We start from the raw sequence: 17,007 nt of genomic DNA, 5'->3' as shown, positions 1-17,007 counted from the left end.
TGCACTGTGGACTAAGCAACTACCACCCCTCTTGCAAATTCTCAGCAAAGCCTCTGATTCCTGCTTGCCAAGGACCAAGCTCTCTATTTCCAGCACTTCATGCGCAGGAAGGTACTTTTAAAACCACTATACTCTTCTGTGTTAAAAAACATAAGAGAGTCACGCCTGGGGCTAATTAGCAAGATTGGCAAATTGGCATTGTCTAAACTAAAACACAGACCTTGATGTGGATTTCTGGAACATTCATGCTTCCCTTGAAATCGTTAGGAGCTTTTTGGCTCATAAGGACTGCAGTTCTTTAATCGTAAAGAGTTCTGTCTGTTTCTGAAGTGTCATCATCAAGTATCTTCAGTTCTGATGCTGGATAGAGATGAATAATGTTCACATCTTTTTTATGAATCTTGAGTGGAATGTTCATTTACAGAAAAGTAGTTTCATGTGGATGGCCTTTAAAGAGCTACCTAAAGAAACACAGAATCAGATTTCTTCTGAATCTCATAACATTCATCTTTCTAGGTGATGAATATCTCTGTGTATTTAGTACATTCATTAGTCCATCATCTGTGCTGGTCAGTGAATATGCCATTGTTCTTTAACAAATAATAATACTCAAAATGTATATAGTGCTTTTGATTGACAAGGCAGTTTCTATACATTATTCTAGCTATCTAATACTCTGGAAAGGTCAGAATTTTTAGTTCCTTATTGCTGATATTAGCTGTCACAAAAAGACATTTATATATATATATATATATATATATATATATATATATATAAACATTCATGTTGAAAAAGTACAGAAAGCATCAACTGTGACATATTTACTCAATTTAATGGATTTAAAAGGTTTTTAATTGTATTTGAAACAATTTTTTATGTGAAGGAACAGTATTTCTTCAAGAATTTCTCATTCACGGTAGAAGCAATAGCACTTCCATGAAAGATAATTCTAGTTGTGCCTGTGTTTTATAAATGTTTCTGTGGGCTGGAGAATACTACTTTCAATGTAGAGCTGATCTAAGTTAAAGAGAGACTGAGGATGGGCACTTTCTGTACCCCCTGTGGGACGGTATGAGGTAAATAGCTGGGTTTTTACTAGGATTCAGATCCAGGGCAGCTGTCCCACCCTCCCGCTGGGAGAAGCGAACAAGGAGCTTGTAAAGTTAAAGTACACAGACCGAATAGAAATGACCCCTTATTGACAGAAACCAGCTGCATGTCAACCGTCTTGATGCTTCTCTTGATTTTGTAATCTCAAATAAATATATGTGGCTGAAGCACTGCAGAAAGAAACAGAATAATATAATCTTCTCAAAAGTCCAAAGTCATGGCCTTTTCTGTTTTGGAGTGAGGGCAAGTATGTTTCTTCACACGTTATGGCATGTTTAATCCTTGACATTTTGTGGAGCAGGGAGGGGACAAGGGGGCATAAAAATTATGCCATTTATGATGGAGGAAGCTGTAGTTTGCCATCAAAGTGGGATCATTTGGACAAACACTGCGTGGGCACATTTGCAGACTAACAGTCACCATTTATAAAAATTTCTGTGGGAGTTTTATATTTGGAGTGAATAAACAATCTTATAACATGTTATTGGACTTCTACCAAAATAATATTGCTGTCCAACACATCTCATTCAGCAGATTCTATTTTAAAGAAGAAGAAGAAATGCCTTACTTGAAAATGACTTAGGTTTGGCATATTTTCCTCTATCATTCCTTAACATATTTTTGAATAACTTCTGTTATTTTGCATGTTTGGAGAAACTAATAGGACAGAGTGTGGGTTCTTGTGAAAGAATTAGCAATACTGAGGCAGTCTACCATTTTTGTAACCAAATGGAAACTGGACAGCAAGGCCAAACGAATGGGTAGATGATGGATGGAAGGATAAATCACTGTTTCTTAATAACTTTTGTTTTTAATAGCTGTGGTGTTTTTTTCCTTTCAAAGTGTTAATTTGTGACAGATAGCCCAGTTTACTGACCCAGACAGTTCAGCTAAAGGTATCCAATTCAAGCAGTTGTTGGCTCAGAGGGTTTCTGTGCAGCAGCAGCACAAACCCAGGTTGATCTGGTGCATGTCACCAGTTGAATTCCTGGAACAAGGCAGGAAGAGGGATATTTTAAAACATGGTACAATATAGCGAGTCAATTCCACTGACTTAAATGGACATTGGCTGACCTAGCTCATTTCTGGGTCAGCCAGAAGTAACTCCATTCCAATCACGTCACCACAGTATAGTGTGAAAAAAATCATCAGATAGGAATAATACATTCAGGCAGATGACATTTGCAGAGGGAAGATACGGGCTTAGCACTAAGCATGGCCATAATCATAGTTTGTGACTTGTTTGTGCTGTATTCAATATTACACATATTGAAAAATAATGTAGATTACCAAAAAGCTGAGATTGGGGGAGGGGAGTTGTCTTATCAATGAGGGGAAAGCACACACCATTCTTGAATGGAAAATATTTTATATTCAGTTTCTCAGGCCCATTTAATCAGCAAAGCCGTTATGGGTTTGCCCAAATTTAGCCTTGCTGCTCCACACCACCACTGCCACTTGGTTTCTCCTCACCATGCCTCTGTAAACCCTTAGAACAAAGTATTGAATAAGATTCGATGGAGCATTGTGTTCAGCTAGGTAGAATATTAAGAAAGTAACTTACAATAATTAAAAGATAACCAAACTATAATACAAAAATGCAAATAAATAGACAACCAATTATCCAACCTTATCTTGGGCTGGTTTTCAGTCCAATGAGCCATCTTATCCAAGCCCAAGAACCCTTTGCCTCTTGCCAACTGACTCATACCTATGGTCACATCCAATCTTTATGCCTTCAAGCAGGAAACAGGAAGAGCAAGCAAAAGCCCATCTAGGATGGTGTGACTAACTGTAGCTTTCCTCCTAATCTGCCCTCCTTATTAAATATTACTAAGCACCTGCAACTGTGCTGGTGGAAACTGCAATTAAGTTGCAACCACCCTACAGCACCCCTGTGGGGTTTTCAAAGCAAGAAATGAACAGAGGTTGTTAACCAGGGCCAACCCTGCACAATAGTTAGAAAATAATTCAGGGAAGATTCCTTCTTCTTGCTAAAAAGTTTCCAACAAAAATGGTTCTCTACAGTTAGTAATTACATGGCAAACAATTTATCACTGCTAAGCAGGAGCGAGAGTTAGAAGAGGCCAGTATAAACACAGAAACAATGTGAAGTTTCCTTAATTTAGGCAGAGAAGGGAGACTTTGTCACTGTGGCAAAGGATATCTGGAAAATACAGGTTTTGCAGATGAATTGACATTGATTTATATGCTACTCCCCCCACCACAAGCAACGTATATCACTCTCCCCTCTTGTATTTTATCCTCACAATAATTCCATGAGGTAGGTTAAGTTGATAGTGACTGGTCCAAGGCCACTTAATGAGCATCTGTGACAGAGTGGGGATTCAAACCTGGGTTTCCCAGATCCTAGTCTGACACTTACCACTAAACTACACTGGCTGAAGGACTGAAAGAAATAGCATCTTACAGGTGTTTGGGGAGGTAGTAAAGGATCAAGAGGCTTTTGAGCAGCTGAAGTTTAAATTCTCCAGTGGTCCCTGGTGTGAGTCAGTAATTGTCTTTGGGATTCCCTTTTTGATCCCAGATCTGGCTAAAAGGCAACAGGCCAAAGTTCCTCCATAAAACATATACAGTATATTGAATTAAATAGATAACTAAAATCACTTGTTCACAGTAGCTGAAAGTAGGCTGACACCCAGCAGGGAGTGATAGGATGGGGATGGGAGAGAATGACGGCACACCAGCTTACATAATGTCACTTCGGGTGATTACCCGGAAGTGATGTCACATTGCCGGTGTAACATCAATGTAACACTCTCAGATTCAGACATAATTCTATGGTAAAACCACAGAGTTTAGTCTGAATCTTAGAGCCTCACACTGGTGCTGTGATGTCGGTTTCTGCTATTTGCTGGAAGAAATGATGTGCTGTTAGCAAAATGCTGCTTTTTTGAACATTCTTTACCCCTGCTGGCCCTCTGCAAACCAGCAAGTAAAGGAGAGGGATGCTGGTAGGTCTTCCACTGAAGTGGGAGTTCTGGTCTCCTAGATGATAGATAACAACTCTATATTTATTTTAGAAAAATTTTACACTACCTTTTTAAGGAACCTTTCCAACTACATTAAAACATAATGAAAATATAAAGCACCATCTTTATTTCAAATCCAGCATTAAAAACCTAGCCAAAGCATAAAAAGATAAAATGCCAAACAACTTAAAATGAGTCTCACACAGTTCTCAAGCTAAAAACAGACTATAAAATGATGTTAAAAGATCAACCCTTAATTAAAATCCTGGGTAAAAGGAAATGTTTTGACCTGGTGTTTAAATGATAGTAGTATAGGCATGAGGCAGACCTTAGAGGGAAGGGCATTCCCCAAGCAAGGTGCTGCCCCTGAAAAAGCTGTCTCTAGTCACACCACTCACCTGTAAGGTGGGGTGGGTACAGAGAGCAGGCCTTGTGAGGAGGCTGGTGGGCTGGACTCGATGGGGCCATTCAGGGCTATAAAGGTAAGAACCAGCACTTTGAATTGTGTCTGGAAACTGATGAAAAACCTTAACTGTGGATCAGTAACAACTCACATTTTGGGTCGATTAACAAAAATAGATAATTGATGCCTCAGATTTTAGTAACACCTAAATTCCCCCTCCAGTATATTTATTGTAAATGCTCTCTTTTGTTTTATTCTAGAGGTTGAAGGCAGCATTGACTCACCATCCTGCAGGCATGTCCAATGGAAATATGAATACTATGGGTCACATGATGGAAATGATGAGCTCCCGACAGGACCAGACCACCCACCATCATATGCATTCGCATCCACATCAGCACCAGTCGCTTCCACCTCATCATCCATATCCTCACCAGCATCAGCACCCAGCACACCATTCTCACCCTCAAGCCCATCACCAGCAGAACCATCCACATCACCACTCGCATTCACACCTTCACGCACACCCGGCACATCACCAGACCTCGCCACATCCGCCACTGCACACGGGCAGTCAAGCACAGGTAGAACGCTTTTTCACAATTTATTTTCTGATGATGCAGGTTTAAAAGCAGGTGCTTAGTTTGTCTTTTTATGTATGCTTGTACTCTAAAACTCTCAAGTCCCTTGTGCCCATAGATAACTTGAATCTTACATAAAGCACATGCCCTGCCCAGGAATACCTAGAACTCAGTAAGGAAGGGAATCCATACTCAGGACCTCGTTGCCACTTTCAGATTAGTTCTTCTAGACTGCAGCTAGCGAGAGGTGCATTTAGGCTTCTAAGCTTGGGCAAAATAGGTGCTTTCTCTTGGGTTGTCCATTCAGGTACAGTTTCTATTCACTTCAAGATCAGTACATCTTTGGTCTAAACAGAAGATTTAGCATTCACACACTGGAGCATGAAATTAGAGGTACCAGTGCTTGTAGGACTCCTTTACCTCAGCACGGTCCCATTGGCCTTCACAGAATTACTCCATTTCCATATTAGTCATGTGAAAGAGATGTTGGCTCAAAAACATTGTGCAGCACTACTTGGAGGATAAATGGAAGTGTTAAGATCTATAGGTCAGGTAGTTCCCTGGACAACAGAACAGTTTAAATTCCTCATGGGAACACAATAGCAGTGACACTTTTTGAAGAGGGCATTGACTGGGATAAAAGATGGGTTGAGTGAGTAATAAACATAAGGTTATTACTTTCCAAACCCATCTATAATTCCCCTTAGTTCTGGCCTCTTTGGGGGTCAGACTGCTTCAGCAGACACATTAATCTTATGGTACACTTTACTAATTATTAACCAACTCTTTCTATTGAATCAAATACTTCAATTTCAAGGTTCATGTCAAAACCAAAACATGATCTGAATTGCTAGGAGCTATGTTCTCCCTTTCGCTGTAATTTTGATTATTTTATGCCATGCCCTTGCATTAAATTTCAAACTTATCAACAGCCATGCAGCGCTTAATGAATTATGGGTTGCTGAAATGAATGAGTACAAATAGAGCACCAGGTTATAAACAACAGAAGAACATATTGAATCAGGGATCAAGGCAACAACCAGTCCATTTAGTGTGTCCTTTTTTCTGTGATAGATGCTTTGCTTTGTGTCAGCTGGCTGGAGTCAGATATTACACACACATTTTTCAGGTACTAGTTTGTTTTGACTACTGAAGCTGATTTCATATGGATTCCCAATCAAAAGAATTTTGACACACAGCTATGTGCAGATTGTGTATTTGTGTAGATTATGGGAATTGATGACATTATCCTTGCCTGCATTCTTTTTACATTAGCACCATCCAGAATATATATGGATAATCTCAGTTTTGCCAGCATTCTCCTTCAAAAACAAAACTGTTCCTCTAGCAATTATCTGTATAATCATACCTTCAAATTTATTTATCATGCAGTGGCTATACCAGGGGCCCCAAACCTTTCTGCGCATATGGGCACTTTTAGAATTCTGACAGGAGAATGGGCACAACCACAAAATGGCTGCTGCAGAAGGCAGAGCCGACCAAAGAATTTCCGGGAGTGAAGTAATGCACAGCTCTAACAGTAATTCTTCAGCATTTCAGGCAGAAGTGCTGTTTAATGGGGTGCCTTTTAAAATGAACTTACTGTTTTAAAATATTTTATTGTATATATGCAGCTTATCTTCAGCCATGTTGTGGAGATCCTTGTACTATGGTGGCAGCTGCTGCTGAAGGGATTTTTTTTAATCTGCACAGCCAATGGCCAGTTAGAAGTCCTGCTGTTTCAAAGCCCCACCTGACCCCACCCACTTTCTAAAAACACAGTGGATGCCCTGAAAGGTATTGGCGGGCACCATGGTGCCCATAGGTATCATATTGAGGACCCCTGGCTATCCAGTTGCCCCATCTACTCGAGTCGTTTTCTTACAAGCCCATACAATGCATGTACTAATGGACCATAAGCTCTATAGACAAGGTGCGATGTAGGATGAGATGCAAGAACCAAACTTAGAGTACATAAACTTAAGAGTTAGAACAGACTAGGCAGGAAGCTGAGATAGCAACTGACTGGTATCATAGTCCTTTGCCTACTAGGCATTTTTCCCTTATATCATCCAAGGATCTGCAAGCACCAGAAGAAGGGTGAGTCAATGGGTAGAGTGAAAAGGCTGACAGGCTGAAAAGAATTCAGTTTTTCTTAGCACATTAGCTTTGACTGAGAAAAATCTTCACACTGCAGAATGACAGAGAGGCACTGAAAACGGATTTTCTCCACAAAGTGTTGGGACACACCATAGAGCAAAGTAAAGCTATTGTCAGGGCTGAGGGAAGCCTTTAACATGAAATATTGCTAATGATAATACCTCCCATTTCATTGTGGGTCTTGTAACCAGAAACAGAAAAACTGTTACAAACATAACTGGGAAAAGCTGGGTGCAAGTGGACCAAATAGATTTCAGACTACAATGTAAATGGCAAGAGTATTTGGTTTAGTTACTCTGTCTAACTTCATGTATTGCATTTGCATCGTGCTATTATAATAATAACAACAACAACATTTGATTTATATACCGCCCTTCAGGACAACTGAATGCCCATTCAGAGCAGTTTACAAAGTATGTCATTATTATCCCCACAACAAAACACCCTGTGAGGTGGGTGGGGCTGAGAGAGCTCCTAGAAGCTGTGACTGACCCAGGGTCACCCAGCTGGCTTCAAGAGGAGGAATGGGGAATCAAACCCGGCTCTCCAGATTAGAGTCCCACGCTCTTAACCACTACACCAAACTGGCTGTCATTACTCATATGGAGCTTTGCCAACCAGGTATGGCCAACTTGGACCTGACTAGCTTTAGAGAAAGGATGACATCAAATATTTCAAATATCTTGGAAGCCACCAGTTGTTTCTAATTGAAAAAAGCCCCATATCACTATTAATTTAAAGCAAAGAAACCTAAGGAGTAGAAAGCATTGTTCTATAAATATAAAAGAGCAATTCTAAGAAGCAGAGCTTTAAAACTAGTGTTTATATATATTGAAAAAAAGGGAGAAAGCCTGTGCAGAGGAAAAATTTGGGTATCCAGAAATGTAAACAAAAATCTTTGATGATTCAGAAAGTGTTGCTTATGGTCTTTGATGTTATGTTGACAGTTTAAAAGAGACCTTTGAGGTTTTTACATTTCAGGTGTGTCGTTGTGGAACCACAAAACATATCAGTATTATACAGGGCATCTGGCATTACTCAGCATAACCTACTAGACACTGACAGCCAATTCTCACAGCCCTGGTAGCAGTCTGAAATGTGGGGCTGATTGCATGTGGCCGGAGTTTGGGCATGTAATGAAGTGACCATGTGCTATTTTCATCATATATTCAAGTCCCAATTTCTTAATGCAAGCCGTCATTTATCGGGTCTGTTCTTTCCTCATTCAAGAAGGAAAGTTGGCATTTGATTTTACCAAGCTTGCCGCCAATTGGAAAGTAATCAACACCTATCGATTCTAGGGATATCGATTCTAGGGACATAGCAAAGAGAAGACATGCCTGGGTGATTCAAATATTCAGATCCTCCCCAGAGAATTAGAAGGTATCAGGACAATTATTGAAAGTGTGTGTCTGTTTGCCTGTGTCTATGTTATGTACTGTCAAGTCACTTATCATCACATCATATTCTTCAAGTTTATATGAACCTGGCATGTCAAAAAGAAGACAAGGCTGGAATAACTTTCCTTGATAAATGAGTTTTGTATGTACATGGATAGGCTGAAATGAGAGCACTTTTGACAAGCAATACCTTACATTCCTTCTGAGGTTTCCTGCAGATCTAAAGATTTAACTCTCTCCTTCTACATAGTCTTATTTGAGATAACTTAATGGTCATTGAATCAACCAACAGTTGCTTCAAGATTTTTAAAAAACAAGGCAATAAAAGACTTCTTCATTATCAGCTTCCGGCATTTAACACTTCTCTCTTAGATTTATTCTTTGCTAATACCCAACGTAACTGACTGGTTTGCTACCTTAGGATGACTTTCCATATAAATAAGGCTTATGTACCATGTGCAGGAGAAAAGTCTTGAAATTATGAGCACAATGAAAAGTCCCAAGACTTCTTCTGTTTTGTGATGAATACAAGTCACTAGAGAGATCTAGACTTTTCACATTTGAATCGAATGCTTTCTTTACTGCTGTTGAAATGAAATGAAATATTTTAATAAGCTGGAGCAGAAAAAATTTTCCCTCCCTGCTGCAATTCAAAGGGGTTATTCCAAAACATCCTCCTGGTACATGCTGGCTGTTTGTCTAAGAGAAATTTAAGGGGCTCTGGTGAAGTCTTTGAACTTATGCCATTCTCATATCTTGCCAAAATGTCTGCATTCAAAGAACATAGGTTGGTCGTATATTTTTTTTTTCTTTTCCTTTTATTATTCCACTGTCAGCAACAGTGTCATCCCCACCGGCTATTTAACTGATTCCAGTTATTTATCTTACTAGGTATCAGCAGCAGCCCAACAAATGCAACCCACTCAGACAATACAGCCACCTCAACCCACTGGGGGTCGCCGAAGGCGAGTGGTGGATGAAGATCCAGACGAGAGGAGGCGGAAATTTCTGGAACGAAACCGAGCAGCTGCCACACGTTGCAGACAGAAGAGGAAGGTCTGGGTGATGTCACTGGAAAAGAAAGCAGAAGAACTCACCCAGACAAACATGCAACTTCAGGTGCGGGATACTGTCTACATGCCTAGGACACAGAGGCACTGTTTGCATTGTGGGTAATTACTGTGTTACCAAAATGTTCTTGACCTAAACTGCAGTGCTACCCTTTAGACTATTAATATGACAATCCTAATATTGTACTGAGGAATTAAACATTGCATTTGGCAAACATTAACCAAGAAGAGCATCAATGTTCACAAGCTGCCTTTTTTCAGTATTGCCAGTCTTTTTGACTGCTCTTACAGATTTATTTTAGTAAATAGCATGAAGTGATGTCTATATTTCCTAGGAATGGAATAAGACAATAAGTTGGATCCAATGATGCATAAGCAGAAACACAAGCTCGATTAGCACTATTTTGCTTGTGCAAAAAATATTGCTAGACATGTTGGAAGAATTAGTTGATTATTATGTGCATGGTACCTTGTGGAAAGAGAAATGCAAGTTAGAATACAATAATGTAGCTCATGGTGCCAACATAGTTTTCTGTACATTTCTGCCTGTGCGAGGGGGCACACACAGAAATCTTCCACTAGATCCCACCAATAAGTATTAGAAGCAGAATGTGATAGGACAAATCAGTCTTACTTCCAAGAGCCAAAAAGTACACATTGTAGCTAATGTTCTTCATTTGAGCCAGTTTGGTGTACTGGTTAAGAGGACGGGACTCTAATCTGGAGAACCGGGTTTGATTCCCCACTCCTCCACTTGAAGCCAGCTGGGTGACCCTGGGACAGTCACAGTCACAGCTCTCAGCCCCACCCCACCTCACAGGGTGTTTGTTGTGAGGGTAATAATAACATACTTTGTAAACTGCTCTGAGTGGGTTATCCTGAAGGGTGGTATATAAATCAAATGTTGTTGTTGTTGTTGTTGTTGTTAAATTCAAAACCAACCATGGCCTAAGTATGCCAAACTATATTCTGATCAGGATGAAACCTCTCTTACTGTGGATGATTACACCTAAGCACTAGGTATTAATCCCAGTACAAAAGGTACAAGCTGCCTGGCATATAATTGTTCACAGCACTGTACAACCTAAGCATATACATAGACAAAGGACAGCAATTCTTTTTAAGTACATCCATGCCAAACTGTCCCAGTAAAATGGAATGCTGGTGTATGCAGGAGAAAACTGGGTAGGAATTTTATCCCTGAAACCCTAGTAAATGCTCAGATAAGTAGAGATACTTACCCTGGAACAAGTGAATTAGCATTTAATTGAGGTTAGCTTCTAGGGTGACAATATGTCACGGTGAAAGTTCTGAATGCAGCTTTAGAGTTTCATTGGTCCTACAGCATTTGTAAGGTCCACTAATGAGTCTTTTCCTCCTACTTGACACGTCCTCATGTTAAAAATACAGAAAGCATGAAACTACCTTATGCTAAGTCAGACCCTTGGTCTATCAAGACCAGCATAGTATCATCTACTCTGACTGGTAGTAGTTCTCCAAGGTCTCAAGGAGAGTTTTTTTAAAACCAGGTCATAACCTTTCAATCGAAGATGCTGCAGGTTGGTGCTGCTTGTAAACCAGATGTCAACCACTGAGCCATGACCCCTTCCTCTGTAGATAATCAGGACTGACTAACATTGGAAGACAAACATTTGTAGTCACCACCAACGCTACTTGCTCCCCTCCCCTGCCATCCTGAGTTCTCTAGCATGCGCACAGAAGGGTCCAATATTCACTTTTCACCAAACTTGGATGCACAAGAATCCCTCTCTGCTCCCAGTCACCATGAAGTCTAGCACAAAGTCAGAGCCTGAGACCAAAGAGTCTTCCCTTTCCCCTGGTATGTCAGAGAAGTTGGGAGGAAGAATGGGACCTCCCCTACCCACATGAAGTAAGACACAAACGCTGTACTTTTGTTCTTTTGGGAGTGAAAGGAATTTCTTGGGGTGTTCTGGATATCCAAGGCTGACGATCACCAGAAAGAGGTCATTGCTGGTGACCTTTTAGCCACATTTTTGGACCCCTGCAGTGTCCTTTGTATCCATGAATGAAGCTGCAGCTGATCTTTATTGGAGGGGGTGGCTGCATTCTTGAAGCACAGGATTTTCTAATTTCACCACTGAACTTGAGAAATAGTTTCCTAGACAGCTGAGAGGTTCTCCTGTACAAGCACTGCAGGGCAAAAAAATCTTCCCATGGGTTGCAATTTGGGCATCAGAATTTTTTTAAAAATCCCTCTCCATTATTTTCCTGACATTTCCACTATATTACTGGGTAATCATTACTGGTCAATGCACTGCTGACCTTAAAGAAACAAAGAGTGAACTAAAAATCCATAGTTTTTTTTTCTAGGTTATAGGGTTCCTTATACTCCTAAACAGATGGAGAATAATATATCAGGCAAAAAATATTTTGCTTATCAGGAGATGATTTGTTTAAATTTAAAGGGGCTTTAAAAATTATATAGACCTGAAACTCTCTTGACTGTTAAATTTACTGAGAGAAAGCAGAGTTGACGTTTGCCAAATGGCAGCATTTAATTGAGATGCCAACCCTTCCCCCTTTAATTATTCAAGAGGAAACAAAGCTCTGCACTCGGTGAACAATGAGAAACAAATGTCTGTTTCTACATAAATACTAGCAGTTTATTCCAAATTAATATTTTTCTGCTTCACAAAATATTTTGATTCCACAAGATGACATCACATGAAATGTGAATTAAAATTCAGGTGTAAATCTGTACTGTATGATATTATACTGTTACATGTAAAATCTAAGGGCAGGTCTAATCCACAACAGTTTTTTTTTCTGAATGAATAGTTGGATGTGATCTATGATGCATGGCTAACTTAAATTAGCTTTTAAGACTGTAGGGAAGATATTAGTCAAAGCATTAATTTCTATTAGCTATCATCCTCTGTCTTATTTCCATCTCTGATTAATTTCATCTGACTTTACTAACCTAACTCATAATAACGAAGCCATAGATTTTCAGGCAAGCTAATATATTCGTGTTAATGCAAGTCTCTTTGTTAAATTTTTTAAAAACCTTGTGTAAGATTGAGTCTCATTTGAAACAATATCGGTCCCAGTTCTTGCACACAGAATTGTAAGCACAGAATGCATGCACACGTGAGAAAGAAAAGTCAAAGGATAACTGACAGGCACATTTGAGTACTTCTAAGAGATCACCAGAGTATCAGAATGATAAAAAATTGTTTTTTATATTTAGCATTTTTTTAAAAAAGATGCAGATTGTTAAACACACTGCTATTTAGTGTCATGAATTTTAAAAAATGAATGTAGAAGAAATGAGACTTCTAGAAGTTTTTCCTCACTTACACTAAACAGTAGAGATGACTGCTTCTGCCTTATGGACTGTGCCAGGTCCAATACAGGAGCAAAGAGAGAAAGATGCTCATTTAAGTTTTGCTGTAGTAGTGAGCAGCAGAGCATACAATCAGGTTACTAATTGGATTGCAGATAAGATTCAATGTCACTAGCCCCAGATGCCTTGTTCTATGGCAGTGCTGATGCTAAGACTGTAATAACCAGGCAATATCAAATACAACAGCTTTGAAGTTCTATGCCATATGAGGATTTGCCCCATGACCAACTTTAAAAAAAAAAGAATTTGATGAACAATCAGACCTATGTAATGCTTCTGTATTTATCACAATGTGAGAGATGTGGAATATTTTCATTTTAAGGGTCACATATGGTGGTTTTTTTCCCTTCCAGAATGAGGTCTCTATGTTGAAAAATGAAGTAGCACAGCTGAAACAGTTGTTGTTAACACATAAAGACTGTCCAATTACAGCCATGCAGAAAGAGTCACAAGGATACCTAAGTAAGTAACTGTTCGGCTGTATTTTCCAAATTACCCTATGAATGCTGCTGCTTCTTTCTTCTTCTTCTGTCTAATCTGTCTTAATGTCTGAACTGTGGTTTCAAAGAATATTTATGAAACTTATGGAGTTAACAGTCGAAAGCAAGTTCCTGTGATAAAGCATATTAGTGCTGGAGAACACATAGTTCAGTATAGGCATCGAAAAACATTTGAAATCTCTAGCAGCTGTCTTTGCTCTATTGGGACTTAGACTTTCGTGGACTTAGAAGGGTGTAACTTTGCTTAGGATGGTACTTTAATCACTCACAGTGGTGTCCTATGCAGAGCTGCACCCTTCTAAGTCTATTGATCAGTGGGCTTCAAAGAGTGTAGCACTGTTTAGGGCCATGCTTTTAGAGCACAGTTATATCTGTTTTTCTCTTGGGACAAGAGGAAGAATGGGCAGTCTTGAGCAATTTGCCTCTGCACTGCCTCCCCATCCATATAGATCCCATGATCTTTTATGGGTTAAAAGACTCATCCTTCTTGCATCAACAATAAAGTGGGGAGGGTCCATTCCTAAGTTACTGTTATTTATTAGTCACTGTCCTGAAACTTATGTTCAGATTGTACCATTTCAGACTGCAGGTGTGGAGTTCATGTTATAGAATGGTTCAGCATGCAATCAATCACCAGTGCTTAAAATGTACAATGTCAGGGACAAAGCTCAATAGAAATCTAGTTTTCTGTGGGGCAAACTAGACATGACTGGGAGATAAAGGAATCCATTATTTGTAAGGGTATCTAATTCTTAACAAAAATGAAACATGCAGGTGAAGGTGATAATCCCTTCCCTTTATCCCTCTCTCTGCCTCATTTGTGCTCCATTGCTTTCAACACTTTTCTTCCAGCCCAGCTCCAATAGAGGAAGTGAGCCAGGCTGGAAGAAAAGAGCAGAAAGCATCAAAGCAAGGTAAGGTGGGGCAACAGCCAGGGTTTATTTTTCCTTATTTATAATATCTATTTTTGTTGAAAATAGCCACTGCCACTAGAGATGGGCACAAACAGCAATACAAACAAAAAAAAAGCCACAAACAGCCCAATCTGCTGTTCACGAACAAGCTGTTTGTGAGGCCCCATTCTAAATGAACAGGTGGTCGTTGCAAGCCTCATTCGTTGCTGTTCGTCTTGCTATCCATAAAGCCAGACAGTCTGGCACCTGCAATCAATTCCCTTGGCAATTTAGGCAGGGATTGTCTGAACTCTGTCTGAACTCCTGCTGTTGCCCTGGAAACCCCATTCTAAGCCCAATTTAGCTTGATAGGCAGGTCTTCCTTTCAAGTATGCAGCTCCAAATTTGTTACAGCAAGGGAGCAAAGACCAGGGGGGAGGGGGGCTCCTAGCTCTGACTTTGCAGACAGTGGAGAGACAGTTGCTGTTGGAATTTTGATAGAGAGAGTGCATTGGAGCTTGAATTTTCTTTGTGTGTGGTGGGATAGGGCTCTACCCCTTCAAGTTCCAGGGCTGCTGCCAGCCTCTGGGGCCAAGCTATTATTTATTATTGGTATCTTTCCTGCTGCCTGCTCAGGTAAGGTTTCTGGGAGTGGTGCAGTAGAGATCTACCCTTTCAAGTTCCAGGGCTGCTGCCAGGCTCTGGGGCCAAGCTATTATTTATTAGCTTTCCTGGTGCCTTCTCAGGTCAGGTTTCTGGGAGTGATGCAGTAGGGATCTTGACTTGGATGATGGCTGGAGGAGATCCTGCTGGCCCCCACGAACAGCCAACCACGAACATGTTCATGAACAGGGCCATGTTCGCGGTTGTTCGTGAGGCCATGTTCGTGGATGGCAACAATGAACATCATGTTCATTTTTTTTCTGTTCGGGCCCATCTCTAACTGCCACCATCACCCATATCTGTTGCTTTAGATGTGAACATGGCTCATCTGCCTCATTTCTGGTTAGGCTCTGACCGGAGGAAGTTTAACAGTGTGAAGGCGCATTTGATATCCACTTGCAATCAGAAGTGATAAAACCAGACACAGGGTCATTATGTATGTGATGCCAGGAATTCTGTGAATGAGATGTTGCACTTTCTTAAAAAATCATGCACACAGAGTTCCAGTTGAGATAGGAGGCTCATTGGGTAATCCTGGGCCAGTCACTTTAACATCAGAGAGGATTGTTGAGAAGATAAAATGAGGAAATGTGAACCACCTCTGCCAGTCTGAGATCCTTGGAGGAAAGGTGGGATAAGATGTGCTAGAGCTAACCCTGGAGATACCAACACATTATGTTCAAAAGCATCTTGCTAGTTTTAGTACCCATTTTCTGGATTTCCAGTCATTAGATGTTTTGTGCCATTAACCATTTTGTTCTATTTGGGATAAAAGAGGAAAAGGGGTTCTACCTACATGTCCGTGAATCTTCATTTATCCTCTTTTCCAGGTCCTGAAAGTAGTCCTCCTGCCAGTCCTGTCCCAGCCTGCTCCCAGCAACAAGTCATTCAGCATAACACAATTACCACTTCCTCTACGGTCAGCGATGTGGTGGGAAGCTCCACCCTCAACCAGCTTGCAAGTCACAGAACAGATATGAATCCAATCCTTTAAAAGCTATCTGTTGGGAACTGCTAGGGGAAAAGGCGATAAAATATCCTATTTCCTTTCTTTTAAAGGCATTTATTTTTTCAGCGTTATCCTCAGATCTGGAAAACACTTCAGCCCTCAAAAGACTCTGCGTTGCATTTTTATAGTTATTAAAATGTCTTTTATACTTAGTAATAATAAAGGGAGTTATGCAATGATTATGCTATCAGCTTGAGAGATGCTTTGGTGCTTTCTCCAGTTTTCTGGTACCAGTTATTTGTTTTGTTAACCAATCTGTTCCTGTACATTGTCATGTTCTTTTCTCACCATTACAGGCTGTGATATCTGAAACATGTGAAACTGCTACTTGTTAGCCAAAATGAGGCTTAAGAAATATTAACAAGTTATACACAGGCAGTAAGGCATAATTGGGCTATAAATACACGGAGGAAGCCTGGTTGACAAAGTAATAAGTACATTTGTTTTTGCAAAAGCACCAGATCTTCAAATGCAATAATAGCTTTGCATACCATTTTTTCTCTTTTTGCAGTTGTTTCTACACCCTACTCATTTTCTGGCTCAAAAAGCAGATTGTGGCAGTCAGCCCTACAGCTCTCTTTCTATTCTTTGTCTGAGCTGTTTTCTCTACTACTCAGTGTGCATGGAGTTTTACAGGAAATTTGGGGTGCCGTGGCAATTCTTGGCAATTTCAGGGCTTTTTTTTTTTTTTTTGCAAAGCAGGCAGTCTGTGTAATGCTCTAGGGATTGAGGTGCAGTACCTTACTGGGCCGTCTGTCCTTGTGTCTATCCATAAGCCCTTTTCTCATTCTATATTTTTGGCCAGCCACCACAGGGCCCATGTAAATGAACCAAAAT

The 17,007-nt window shown here is 40.2% G+C and overlaps 1 protein-coding gene across 1 annotated transcript in view; it reads left to right on the top strand.

The window, feature by feature from the left end:
* Nucleotides 1–16,646, top strand: part of CREB5 (cAMP responsive element binding protein 5) — a 287,271-nt gene extending 270,625 nt beyond the window's left edge. Inside the window, exons 9-12 of the mRNA XM_054991606.1 lie at nucleotides 4,767–5,090; nucleotides 9,539–9,766; nucleotides 13,459–13,567; nucleotides 15,992–16,646. Of these exons, the coding sequence (XP_054847581.1) occupies nucleotides 4,767–5,090; nucleotides 9,539–9,766; nucleotides 13,459–13,567; nucleotides 15,992–16,155 (825 nt within the window). The 3' untranslated portion in view covers nucleotides 16,156–16,646. The remainder of the gene's footprint in view (nucleotides 1–4,766; nucleotides 5,091–9,538; nucleotides 9,767–13,458; nucleotides 13,568–15,991) is intronic.
* The last annotated feature ends 361 nt before the right edge of the window (nucleotides 16,647–17,007 follow it).

The sequence above is a fragment of the Eublepharis macularius genome, chromosome 11 (genome assembly GCF_028583425.1).
Source record: "Eublepharis macularius isolate TG4126 chromosome 11, MPM_Emac_v1.0, whole genome shotgun sequence".
NCBI lineage: Eukaryota > Metazoa > Chordata > Lepidosauria > Squamata > Eublepharidae > Eublepharis > Eublepharis macularius.
Note: the sequence above shows the minus strand (reverse complement) of the source record. Positions and strands in the feature narration are given on the sequence as shown.